At 38.2% G+C, this 13,789-nt stretch overlaps 1 pseudogene and 1 gene segment (V, D, J or C); both read left to right on the top strand.

Moving 5' to 3' along the window:
- Positions 1-3,518: 3,518 nt before the first annotated feature.
- Positions 3,519-7,800, top strand: LOC118239298 (annotated as a pseudogene).
- Positions 7,801-12,800: 5,000 nt separating this feature from the next.
- Positions 12,801-13,357, top strand: LOC113838340. The segment is given in 2 exon segments: positions 12,801-12,855; positions 13,035-13,357. Coding segments are annotated over 2 exon segments (372 nt in total).
- Positions 13,358-13,789: the final 432 nt, after the last annotated feature.

Below are 13,789 nucleotides of genomic sequence, written 5' to 3'. Positions count from 1 at the left end.
GATCATGACCCCAAAGATTTATAGCTATATCTGCCACGTATGGTTTCTCTATCCCTTTCTCACCTTCTGGTCCAATGCAGACCACCGAGTTAACACTCTGTTGAACTCTAGATAGAGTCCCAATTCCTAAAAATTATACATTTGCCTCTCTAAGAGGTCATTTCTGAGGCCAAGACTTTTGGATCATAATAGTTACATCTGCCCCATTGTCTACTAAGCCAGAAATAACTTTATTATTAATTTTCACACTCAACTGAGGCCTTTTATCATTAATAGAAGCTTGCCAAAATATGCATTTCTCATTTTGCCCATTCATACTTGATTCTTCATCACTATTCAAACTACTATCTACAGCAGTATCATTTTTCAAAATAGGCAAAGAACTCTTTGTCCTTTGAGAGATTGTCTCCCACAGCTATTTGGAATGACCCGACCTTTCTCAAAATGGGGGCCTTATTGAGTCCCCCTTCAGGGTTTCCTGGCCTTGAGGGGTTTCCTTGCATGTCCCTGGTTGATTAACATTCATTGGTCCAGTGTCTGCCCTTACCACATCTTCTACACAATCCAGAAGGCAGTGGCCTTCTGTATGAGGCATTGTAAGAATTCATTTGTCTACTGTTTCTCTTAGTATGTCCCATTTTACCACAGTTGAAACATTTAGGTTCCTGGCGCCCTCGTGGTCTCCAGAGGAAGGCTCTTCCTACCCAAGGTTCTGGTTCATAGTAGTAGTAAACTCTAGCCTCTTGGTACCTATGTTGGCCTCTATAAGGTCCTTCTCCTTCCCAAGCCCTTGTATCCTCACCTCTAGAACTTTTATTTTCCTGTGGCCTTTTAAAACCTTTCAAAATGGTTTCTCCTATCCAAGCTCCAGTATCTTGGGCATTATAATCAATGTTGGCTACATACAAACCCATTCTTCTAGCGGAGCTGATATGATCTTTAAATGCAAAAGGATTCTTTTGCATATTAGATTTGCATTCTCATAAGCTATTGTATATATAAGTGATTGTCTTGTTTCTGGATCAGTTACCTGTAATTCTACTGCCCTATTTAACCTTTGTAAGAGGGCCTGGAATTGTTGTGTAGGTCCCTGTTCTATTCTGGTATAAGCTTCTAGGCGTTCTCCTTCCTCACGTACCTTATCCCAGGTATTTAATACTGCTTTCCTGCATAGGGACAGTATATCGTCATCATATTCATCCTGAGCCTGTGGGTTAGCATAAATACCCTGACCAAGAAGCTTATCTAGAGGGGTTTCAAAACCTTCCTTTATTCACTGATGCTCAAGGAGCTTTGCCTCTTCCCTCACCAATGCTTTCCACTGGATTTGGCATGAATTCTCAAGTACAGCTGAAATCAATCATTCCCAATCTGTGGATGTCACCCTGTTGAAGGTTGCCTATCAATGTAATAGCTGTTTTACATAATGACTATGGAGGCCATATGAGACAACTGATTCTTTAATAGTCTTAAAATCCTTCAGCTGTATAGGTTGCCATTCATAAACCATCCATCCATGAGGGTGTTTCTTAGATGCTGGCTTTTCTACCATGGTAGCTGGGTACACCAATGGTATACGAGTAATAACCTTAGTGGAATAGTCATGATATCTGGGTGGAGTAGGTACCTCAGATTGGTGTGATTCTGCCTCTGAGGCATCGCAATGATCTTTAAGCCTAGCAATGATATCCTTATGAAAAGTTTCAATCTCCTTAATCATAAAAGATTCCAAGCATGTTGGTGAATCTGTAAATTACTCTAACTGCTCCTCTACACTTTTTTCTAGGTCTTTAATACAATCATCCTTAGGCAGCATCTGGATGGCATGGAAACTGCCTTCTAGGTATTGGAGTCTAGATTCGAGGTCATGATTTGCTGATTTTTGTGTCCTCAGTAATCGACTGTATGGACCTATGTAATTTGTCAGCCCTGTACTATAAATTATCTTCCAGACATTCAAATCTAGACTCAAATTTGTGATCTGCTACCTTAGATGTTTCAATAATTGATTGAATGGTATTGACCAATTTTTCAACCCTATCCTGGGTATTTTTTTACCTTTGCATCTAGTTTCTGGGTAACATTGCCTATCTGAATTTCTAGCTGGCTACAGATATTCTTTTGCTCATCATGGTCTTCTGACAGCCTATCTTCCTACGCCTCAGACATGGAAGATATCTCTGTGTTTATCTTATCATTAATACTCTGCATCTCATCTTGGGTAACAGACAGCTCTGTCTTTAGCGTATTGGACACAGCCAAGCTTATCATCCAATTTCTGTTCTACTTGCTGCACAATTGTGGTCTGACCTAATCTGTTCTCCAAAACCTCATTGTGTAAAGCTGTTATTTCTTGCAAGCAGGTGGTGAGGTTATCTCTGTCCCTGTTCCTGAGCCCTCTGGCTAGTAATATTATTTGCACCAGCAAGCTAACTGCCAATATGGCATAAAGGCTGGTAATTGGCAAATTAGCATCCTACCAAACACTGAATTCATGTAATAAGCAAAAATATTACCAATTTTAACAAATCATAAATATTCCAGCATAATTTTACCTGATTTCTACTCCAGATGCAGTAACTATCTTTGACCAGCAGGTGGCACAGGTGTCCAGCTACTTAGTGTGGTGTTTGGCAACGGTGGGTCAGGCAAGGGTGTGGTAGCCATGGAGAGAGGTCACAAAAGCGGCTGTGCTTATCTTAGAGAGTATATGGCCTTGTGGCCACAACCGCTGAAAGAGATGCGCCTTACTTCACAAGCAGCTGCTGAGAGCAGAGGCCTACTGGAATCTAGGCAGCTAGAAACTGTCCCCAAGCTGGGAGGATGGTTCTGAGTAGGTCAGCGGCAGCGAGTCGGCTGCTAGCAGGGAGCACCTGTGGAGAGAAGAGGCTTTCCCAGCCTAGTCTGCTGCCAGGAGTGGGAGGGAGGGGGGGCAGGCTGTCTCAAATGGGGCCAAGGTCCCACTCCAGACAACAGATAAAGTGGGAAATTACCAATACAGTGTCAGGTAGAAATATAAGGGTATTTAGTAGGGAAAAGCCTTATTTACAGAGCTACCTAGCCATCCTGCAAACGGCAGCAGTCTGTACAGCAAGAAGAAAAAGAAAATCGAAAGTGAAATGCAGCCTTGAACCTCTCACTCTATGTCACTCTGACCATGCCTTTGCAGGCATGGTTAGGCATAACTATAGCCAGCCCCTAAGCAGGCATGGCTACAGGTTCCCCTATAGGGTAGAGCTGCTCATATGTCATATTCTTGACCTTGAGATTGGGAACTTCCTTCATCCACAAACTGCTTGTATCTCTTATTATGGTTTAAGTGACTGCTCACACTCTTTGTGATCTTATTTTTGCCTGTTGATTGACACTACCCACTCTCACATAACTGCCTAGGCATTTACTTTTAGATTTGCTGACTTATTTGCATGAGCTCTTGCAGCCAATCCCAGCTGCTCAGAATTTATAAACCAGACCTTTTCAGTGAGAATTGAGCCACATCTGACAGCAGAGGGAGTAACATGGAGTCACAGACCCAGGTCTTCATGTCCCTGCTCCTCTGGGTGTCTGGTGAGAAATTCAAAAATATTGCAATCTTTTCACATCATATATATATATATATATATATATATATATATATATATATATGAAATTTGCAATGTGTGCCAGGGTTCAATATTTCTTACATAATAACATTTTGACAATATTACATTGCAAAGTTATTAAATGACAAATTTAAACTGCTAATACAACCCATGTTTATGTATTATGCCTCTTCATTATGTATTCCTGATTGTAGGTTCATATTCAGATATTGTGATAACACAGACCCCATCCTCCCTGGCTGTGTCACCAGGAGAGAAGGTCACCATCAGCTGCAGGTCCAGTGAGAGTCTTTATTTAAGCTCCAACCAGAAGAACCACTTGGTCTGGTAGAAGCAGAAACTAGGCCAGGCTCCTAAATTGCTGATCTACTGGGCATCCATTAGGGTCTCTGGGGTCCCTGATCGATTCATAGGCAGTGAATCTGGGACAGATTTGACTCGCACCATCAACAGTGTCCAGGAGGAAGACCTGGCAAATTACTACTGTCAGCAATATCACAACTATCCTCTCACAGTTCTTCAACCTCCAAAAAAACCACCTCTCACCAGCTGCCTGCATCCTGCACAGCCCTGGACCTGCACAGTTCCTCCTTCTACCTGAGAGCCAGTATGTTTGAAATAGTGTTGAAAAACTTTGAAGAGCCCAGCAATGTCTCTTATATATTTTGGTATGAAAAATTTTGTAAATAAATGCTGAAATAACTCAGTATAATCTTCCTTTTTCTGTAACCATTTACCACAAACTCTGTTGTTTGAATATGAGAAATTTACTTTTTGTAATTCTGAAGTTCAGATATCCAAAATAAAGATTTTTTTTGGCTTGAAGTGATGATGATGGTACACTTTATTTAAGATTGAGGCTCTAAGAAAGACTATGCTTCTTGCTTTTTCTAGACTCTAGAGGGTTTTTTAAAAATAGGATTTTGATGATGGATGGTTTTTAGTAAAAATAGTAAGGATTATGATAGAGCTTACATAAGTGGGAAAATTAACATAAAAGGTAGGATGAATGTTTCCCCTGCCTCCTATAAAATAAAGGCTGCAGAGGATAAAAGATAAAACAAGGAAGTGTCACAGAGTTAGAACAAGAGTTTCTACTGAGGAGCTTACAGACTATGGCTTGGGTTAATGCTGAAGAAAAACGATTAATTCCCATTAGCCCCTCTAGGTTAAATTCTTTTCAAGTTAATATTGGGAGATGTGTCCAAAGATTTCAGAGTGCAACATAGCTGAAACAAAGCTTTGAAAATAACTTAAGGTTATGGAATATGATGGCTTTTTTTATCAAATAGCTTTGAAAAACCTTAGAAGACGATCTAAAATTTTAGAAAGCCACATAACTGAGTCAGGGATTCATTAAGGTCATGGAACAAGAACAAAGCAGTCCAATTATAATTAGCTGACATTCCTTTCTTGCTAGGATTGATTGGTGATGAAAGATGATATATAAATCCTTGTGCCAAATTCTACACTCAACTTTCTGACATAAAAATCTGATGATGAGTGGGTATACACCCTGGAGATTTAAAATACATCTGACTGATTCTTTTTATATAGAAAAGTTTAGGTTTATGATTCTTTTAAGATTCCCAATACCTTTCAAAATAAATAATAATGTAACTGCAATATGAAGCCTGCCAGTATATGAACTGGCTGGGAAAAATAGCTTGGTTCCTCACACTCTGTTAATCTATAAGTTACTTAGATGTGGATGCTTGGGATGACTTTGTTCAATCACATATGGGAAATGAAAAATGCTAGCTAATTCTTTGTAGATAAAATCCTCAAAATGGATAAAAACAATTAGCAAAAGGGCAGAGCAAGTCAGAAACGGAAGAAAACACAAATGGAAATGCTGGAAATTAAAAATTTCAGTCATCAACAGACTCAATAAAATGGGAGAAAGACTATCTTGCCTCAAGATAGAACTAGAAGAAATACTTCACTGAAATATCAATAACTTTGTAAAAGAATAGCATGACCATAATGTCAGGAAATTGTAGCACAGGATGAAGAGACCAAACCCAGCAATCATAATATGTAGAAGAGCAAAAATAAAAACAAAGACATGGAGAACATATTGAATGAAATGAGAACAGAAAATTTCCTATGCATAGAAACAATTGACTAACACAAAAGGCATTTAGTTTCCTAAATAGACCTCACCAAAGTAGAACCTTCCCATGTCATAGATCACATCTAGTGTGTAAAAGGCATGCAAGGTAAGGAATCAATCTCAAAATATATAATGGAAAAACTCCAAAGACATGCACAAGAGAGTGACATCTGAACTCTCATTGCAAACTCCAAAGGCCCAAAAATAATGGAACAGTATATTTCATGTCCTAATAATAGCTTAGAAATGTCCAGCAACATTGTATTTTATATTGAAGGAAAAATGAGATTTCAAGAAAATCACAAACTAAAGAATTTCAAGACCAGAAAGACAGGACTGCAGAAGATATAATACAAACACTATGCACATAGAAAATAACAAAGACCATCTCAATCATGAGAACAAAGGAAAATGTAAACATCCTGATAGGAATGGATGAGCAATGGTTATTAAGATCAGGGATATCGGTATATCCAACAGTGTAAGCAATAAAGCTTCAATGTAGTTGAGAAGTAGGGATAAAGGAAGCAAAAAAAAACCCAACTATCTAATCCACCAAGACACCCTAACAAAATTATAGAAATAAATTAATATCTCCTAATAACCTTATGTGACCTCAATTCACCAATAAAAAGATTAGGTTAAAAATCTATGCCCAACTGTCTGTTTTCTCCAAGAAACATGCCCAACTGGTAATGATACACATATGCTGAGAGTCAAATGATGGAAGTAAATGAACTAAGAGAATGGGGTCCCAAATCAAGCTAGCAAAGCTCTGCTGATATCTGGTATGTTAGAACCCAAGTAGTGCTGACTCAAACAGAAAAAGAAAACAATAAAGGAAATGAGACATCAAAAGTTACGTAACAACTCCAAATGTATACACACCAAACTTTGGGACTCAAATTTTATAAGACAAAGCTATATACAATAGACATAGATGATGAGGGATCTGCTTCTCTATATGTTTCTCTTATTGGTTGATGAAAAAACACTGATTGCCCAATAGCCAGGCTGGAAGATAGGCAGGGCTACCAGACTAGGAGAATTCTGGGGAGAGGACACAGAGAGAAGCCAGCAGGAGATGCAATGTAGCCTCTGAAGGAGCAACGTGCTAGGGCATTCTCTGGTGAGATAAGGCCATTTTTAAATAGATAGATTAATAGCTATGGATTAATACTTAAGTTAGCACTAGCCAGTAAGAAGCCTGAGCCTATAATTAATATAAGCATCATTGTTTTTATTTGGAGCAAAATGGCTGTGAAACCAGGTGGGACAGAACCTCCATCTACACATAGGTCAGATATGTCCTGATAAAATAACAGAGGGCAATTTCACAACACCACTGTCATCTTTAGATACAAACTGAAAATCACTAGTGAAACTTTATAATTAAACTGCAAGAGTAGTTAATGAACACAAATCACAGTTAAAATATATTTCAACTATCATGTATACATGTATAATATACATAATTTTATCAGCCCATCAACATTCTAAAAATAGATTTCATTTTAAGCCACAATGTAAGTCTTAACAAGAACAAGAAAATCTAAAGGAAAATAGAAATCAGTACAGAGAGAAAGTACAGGAACTAAATAACTATTTTGGGATTGCACAGTAGCACTTTGAATTACCATTGATTTATTGAAGAAGTCAGGGAGAGGACACAAACAATTCAAATGAAAATGATAGCACAGCATCCCAGTATCTTTGCGAGGTAGCTATGTGCTGCTGAGATGAAAGCTTATGGTTGTGAATGGCTACATTCAAACCCGTAAAGACCAAATTCAGAAATATCTCAAATAGTTAATGATAAGCCTTAAGGTCTATTGAAATGATCAAGTCAAACTCAAAGGTAATCATTGGCAAGAAGTTGTAAATATCTGGGCAGAAATTTAAAAAAATGGTCATTAAGTAACAATACAGAAATTATCAAAAGAGCAGGTCTTTAGATGAACAACAGCATGCAAACTGACTTGGGGAAAGAGAAGCAGACAAAATTAATAAAATTAGAGGTAGAAAGGAGGAGCTTGAAGCAGATTCAAATGAAATCCAGGTGATTTCTGGGGAGTACTTTGAAATTTTATACTCCCCCAAACTGGAAAATCTATAAGAAATGGATATGTGTATCGACACATATGATATAACAGTGTTAAATTGAAAATTTATCAACAAATTCCATAGAAACAAAGAAAGTAAATCTATCAAAAGGATAATAAAATTTCTCTAAAAAGAGTGAATATCATAATGTATGGATTCTCTGTGGAATTCTTCCAGAACTTTAATGAAGAGCTGACTTACATTAAGTCTCCAAGGAATGTTACATGACATAGAAAAGGAAGAAACACATGAAGTTTACTGTATGGTCCCAGATGACAAAATAAAGATAGAATGGGGATAAGCCAGACAGAGATAAGGTGAGACCCATTTCTCTTATTAACATAAGGACACAACCCAATTCTTGAAAAATAAAATCTAAGAACACATTAAGAGTACTGTACACTCTAACCTAGTTGGTTTCCATTCAGGGATGAATGATTCGGGCAAAAGCAAAGATGCTAACTGCAATTTAACACAGTGCTTAAAAAGAAGAAATCCTATCATCATTTCAATCAGTGCAGAAAACTCATCTAAATTCATGAAAAAATCCCAGACAGGACCAGGAGTCGAAGGATGTTTCCTGACTATAAAAAGAATATAGGGCACAATCAGCTGCATCTGCAGTCCTGTCTGAAGCTTCTCTGGAAAGATGGGAGAATACTTGGCTTTGATCTGTGATAGACAAAGTCAGTGTTCATTTTCTTTCAGAATTGGAGCATGTTGTCACAGAGACAAATGTTCTTAATTGCACAAAAAAATTTTGCCAGACCATCTTGATTTGAAAACAAAAAATTCCTCAAACAGTGAATAGGCACACACTTTTCTGTGAATGACATGGAAACACACTAGCACTGTGATGGGTTCTTTGAATAAGTCTTCACCAATGTGGAACCAAAATACTGGTTGAGTTGAATGTTTGCAGCAACCTGGAAGTCCACTTGGCTGGGAACATGTTTCTTAAAACGTTTTGTTGAAGAGAATGCTGAGAAGGCTATGATGAAGTTGAATAACCTTGGGTTGCAGTTCTGTTTGCCTGACCTCAGAAGCCTGCAGCCCTTATTATGAAATGGGAGAGTGCACAGGAGAGGTTTCAGCAACTTCATGCATCTGAAGCATCAAGAGAGCTGCTATGGGACCTTTATGTGTGACAGCTCAAGAGGCTTAGATATATGTCCACATCTTTGGAACTTATTGATCTAGAGACCAGGGTCCTGGTGGCAAAAGCTGCGGTGGATACTAAGAGTGTGACAGATCTGGGTCATTCTCAGCTAAGCAATTTTTACAATGCCTGTTAGACACTGCTGAAGTTTATTAACAGACCTATTCATCATGGAATTTGAAAAATACAATAAAAATGGGTTTCTGAATGAAATTTGCAGTTACTCAATATAATGATATTAAATGGGCAAAAACAGAGCATTGTTTCTCAAATCTGAAATGGGAGAAAAGTTTGTGTACCCATTCGGTGTAATGGTCAAATCCCAGGCACAGAAAAAAGGAAAGAGGGAGAAATGCAAAGGATATAAATAGTAAATGAAGAAGTCAAATTATAACAATATGTTCTTATAATTAAAAGACTCTCAAAATTCCCCCAGAGAACTCTGAGATTTAAAGTACTTGCAGCAAAAGTCAGGACATAAACAAAGAGCAGGTTTTAGAGGCAACATACAACATTCAGTAACTTTTCTGTGTAAGAGTAACAAACTTACCAAGAAAGAAGCTGGGTGAAATTTCATTCACAACTTCAAAATAAATTACCTTAAAGAAATTAAAGACACGGCATATCAAAAATGAAGTTGAAGATAAACGATGGAAAGACTCCCCATAGTCATTAAATGAGAAAGCACCCCAGGCTGTGGTAACCTTGTATTATGTGGATGCAATCAATATTAATATCTAAGAATCGTTGCTCAAAGAGCTGGAAAAGCAATTGTGAAAATCATCTCAATAACATCAAATGAAACATGCAGTTGGTGATATTCAGTTTTATGATCATTTAAGTATCTCTTGCTTTGAATAATATTGAAAGTGTGAAGCCCTGTGAGTGCCATCACTGTTTCAGTCATTAAAAAAGAATGATATAATGAGTTCAATGTTGACTCAGTTTTGGAGGTTCTGCTCCATGGGAGAAAGACCTTGTGTGAGTCTGTGGTGAGGCAGAACATCAGGACAGAGAGGTGTGTGGAGCAAAGATGAGCATCTTGTGGAGAGTTTTCTCATGAGCACAGTGTTAGCGACCTCACACATTCCCAATGGCCCTATATTCATGCATGTTCCACCAGTAAATAAAACAGTAGCCAGGAGACCAAGACTATAGATCAAGTTCCTTCCTAGGAGAGTCAAGATGCAAAGAGCTTTAGTCCTTGGTTATGGATCACTGAGCTTCATTCAGTTCCTTGATTTACATTGGGGGTATGGGGTGATGTCAGGCTTTAAGATGTTTCTCACTGTCAAACACCAGGAAACAGAAACATTTGACTTTCCCTCATATTGTTTACAATGTTTTCCAAAGATTTCAATGCCTTCAGTATACCTGCCACAGAGGAGGAAAATACTAATTATGAAAGATTATCACTTCTCAGCTAACCTGGATTTTGTCATAAAGGCTGTAGTCCCATGTGGAGTTGATGGTGATTTTCCAGAGGGACACAAAGCTCAGCATCATTATCCACTTTGTTTAGGGACATTTAGGGACATTGCCAGTATATCTGTCACTCTGTGCAGAGAGAAAGATGGGACTCCTAAGCTGGATTCTGATTGACAGGAATTATGGATTCTGAGATATTGTTACTATTTACATGGTAAAATATTCCCTTGTTTATGAAGGTATTGGATGGAGTCAGCATTTTCTTTGGAGTGAGAAGATTGAGAGAAATGACTTATCCTCAGTGCTGCCTGTTCATTCTAAGTTTATGTTCCCAACCTCCTTCTTCATCCCATGCTCACAGCTCACTGCCCTTTCTGGTCCTGATGACATTTACATGAAAGCCTCTTAGTGCAGCCAATCCCCCTTCTCATTTAACCATGACACCTTGATCTGTATCTTAATTTCTCTATGCTAATTTTCTCTTAGTGAGAAGTATCACACTGCAAAATAAGTTGATGAGACACACGAAAAAATAGTTTGTGGCTAGAGGTGGTTAAGAGTCCTTTCTGGACTTGCAGAGGACATGTGTTCTGTTCCTAACAACCATATTGTAGTCAACAGCCAACAATCACACTATTTCTAGGGCACTCAATTCCCTGTTGTGGATTCCAAGGGCATCAGGCACAAGTGTGATAAACAGACAAATGTATAAAGACAATATACAAAAGTAAAAATAAAGACATGTTTCAGCTTAATTCTGAGAGACCACTGTTTTCCTGAAACTCACACCCTTCAAAGTAGAGTAGTGAGAGTGCACTCCCCACATGGAACCTCAAAAATACGGAACATGAGGATTCCACAAAAGTCACTTGGATACATTTAAAATTCTCTAGGTACTTCTTTGCTAATCCTAACTGACATAGGGTGACACAAGAGCAGTTGTCCTGTGAACATCAAGTCAAACTCTTCTGAGCTGATTTGCATATTGAGACTTTAGCCATAGTGCAGATTGTTCAACCATCTTTGAAGACAGCTTGCAGTGCCAAAGAAGCAGCCTCTAGTCCAGGTCTCAGAGATGAGGTCAGCTGCTCTCCTGCTGTGTGTACTGCTGCTTTGGGTACCAGGTGAGAGGATGCAGTGCTGGAAGGAATCACTGTGTGCTTTTCTGTTTCTAAACCGTATATCTGGTCCCTGCTTCTTTTTTATGGGTCATGTATCACTCTGAAGTTTTCACATCTGCTTTCAAATGTGGAGACCCAGATACCTCACTCCATACTAAAGAATGTGTGTTTTTGCATTGATAGATTCTGACCTTCAGGCTTATATCTCATATATATGAGATAATTTAATTTTTACTAAGGGAAAAATCTAAGAACACATGTAAACAAAATGCTAACTAATATCACCTATATATTTCTTAAAAACAAATTAGTCAACTAATTTTTGGAGCTCACAGGTACAGCAGGAAGTGATAGTCATATAAAGCACATACAATTGTTCATGTTAGGAGTATGTAATCTTACAATTGTAATATTCTGTTGATGGATTCTTACTTTTATTAGTTATGTTTATATTGTTGTGATGGGACACCATGATTAAGACAACTTGTAAATAAAGGGTTCATTTGGGCTGTCAGAGGGTTAGAGTTCATAATGGCAGAATAGAGGCAGTGGGCAGCACACATGGTAGCTGGGACATAAGCAAAGGACTCACATTTCAAACTGCATATATGCATGTATGTGTGCCATGTGAGTGTCATAAATGAAATTATGGATGACTGAGAACTATCATGTGAGTTCTTGGAAAGAAATCTAGGTCAAGCCAAAAAAATGTTCTTTTAAAATACTTATATTTTTTCTCTCTTCTATTCCCTCTCTCCTCCCCTCATATTCCCTCCCACTACAGTCCAAACTTCCATCTCCTCTTTTGTTCCTTCCTCTCTACTGCTCTCCCTCTTCTTTCCATCCTTCAACCCTTTCAACTTCCCCTGTTTCTTTCATTTCTTTCTGTTATTTTCCAAGATATGTTGTTTTCTCAAAATTGTAATCAAAGATATTTCTATTACGATTTCTGTAAAACTCACCTTCTACAAATGTCTTTGACTGTGAATGGAAGCCTGTCATGAGAACATCTAGCCATTTTTGGTGTGAGAGCTCTATGTTGGTACTTGGGCTTCTGTATTAACTTCATTCTGAGTGATTGTTTATTCTATTTGATGGTATTTATGACTATTGATTTGAGCTGGATACTCACCCACCCCAGTGCTGATGCAATTTACTTACATATTTGTTAACTGCTTTGCATAGGTCCTTACAGGCAAGCCCATATCTCCATATATTTACAAACCATGCCTTGGCATTGAGAACTGAAATTTTACCAGACAGTCATAGACAAGAAGATGGAGTCACAGACACAAATCTTCACATTTTTGCTCTTCTGGTTGTCTGGTGAGACATTTAAATGCATTATAATATCTTCAAATTAATTTATTTGTAGAGAAACAGCTATTTTCCATAGGAAGGCAATAGTATGCAGATACAATGCCATTAGAAAAATTTTAAATTTTAAGAGTTGTACCATGAAGTCTTTGTGTGAATATGTGTATAATCATTGTCTCTGATTGCAGGTACTTATGGGAATATTGTGATGACCCAGTCTCAAAAATCACTATCAGCATCTGTAGGAGACACGGTCTCCCTGAGTTGTAAGTCCAGTCAGAATGTGGGCAGCAATATACAATGGTACCAACAGAAACCAGCACAGGTTCCTAAACTGATGATCTACTCAGCATCCACTCGGTACACTGGGGTTCCTGATCGATTCATAGGCAGTGGGTCTGGGACAGATTTCACTCTCACCATCAGCAGTGTCCAGGATGAAGATCTGGCAGACTATTACTGTATGCAGTATAGCAGTTATCCTCTCACAGTGTTTCAGCCTGTAACATAAACCTCCTCTGAGGGTCTCACCAGCTGTCTACACTACACACAGCCCTGGACCTGTACACTTCTGCCTCTGCTTGAGAGGTTGTGTGCCTGACTCACTGATGCAGAACTCAACAGAAAATTAGTTAACAGATGGCCTTCTAGATCCTTTGAATTGAAAGATCTTTATGAAAAATGTAAGTAAAAACATTTGAGTCATTTTTATTTTTCATTTCCTCTCCACAAAATCTGTGGGTTGAACATGATTAACTATTGTATAATTCAGAAGCAAAAAGCTCAATTTGTTTTCATGGGCAGAAGTCAATAGTATAGCAGGTTGTATTCCCACTGATAGATCTAGAAGAGAACTCGGCTTTTGCATTTCTCAGACCCTGGAAATCTCCCTTAGTTTTGGACTCCTGACAGCTTCCCTTGAGTTCTCCCTTTTGGTTAACTT

Source organism: Cricetulus griseus, chromosome 8 (genome assembly GCF_003668045.3).
Source record: "Cricetulus griseus strain 17A/GY chromosome 8, alternate assembly CriGri-PICRH-1.0, whole genome shotgun sequence".
NCBI lineage: Eukaryota > Metazoa > Chordata > Mammalia > Rodentia > Cricetidae > Cricetulus > Cricetulus griseus.
The sequence above is the reverse complement of the archived record's forward strand: the minus strand, read 5'-3'. Positions and strand labels throughout refer to the sequence as shown.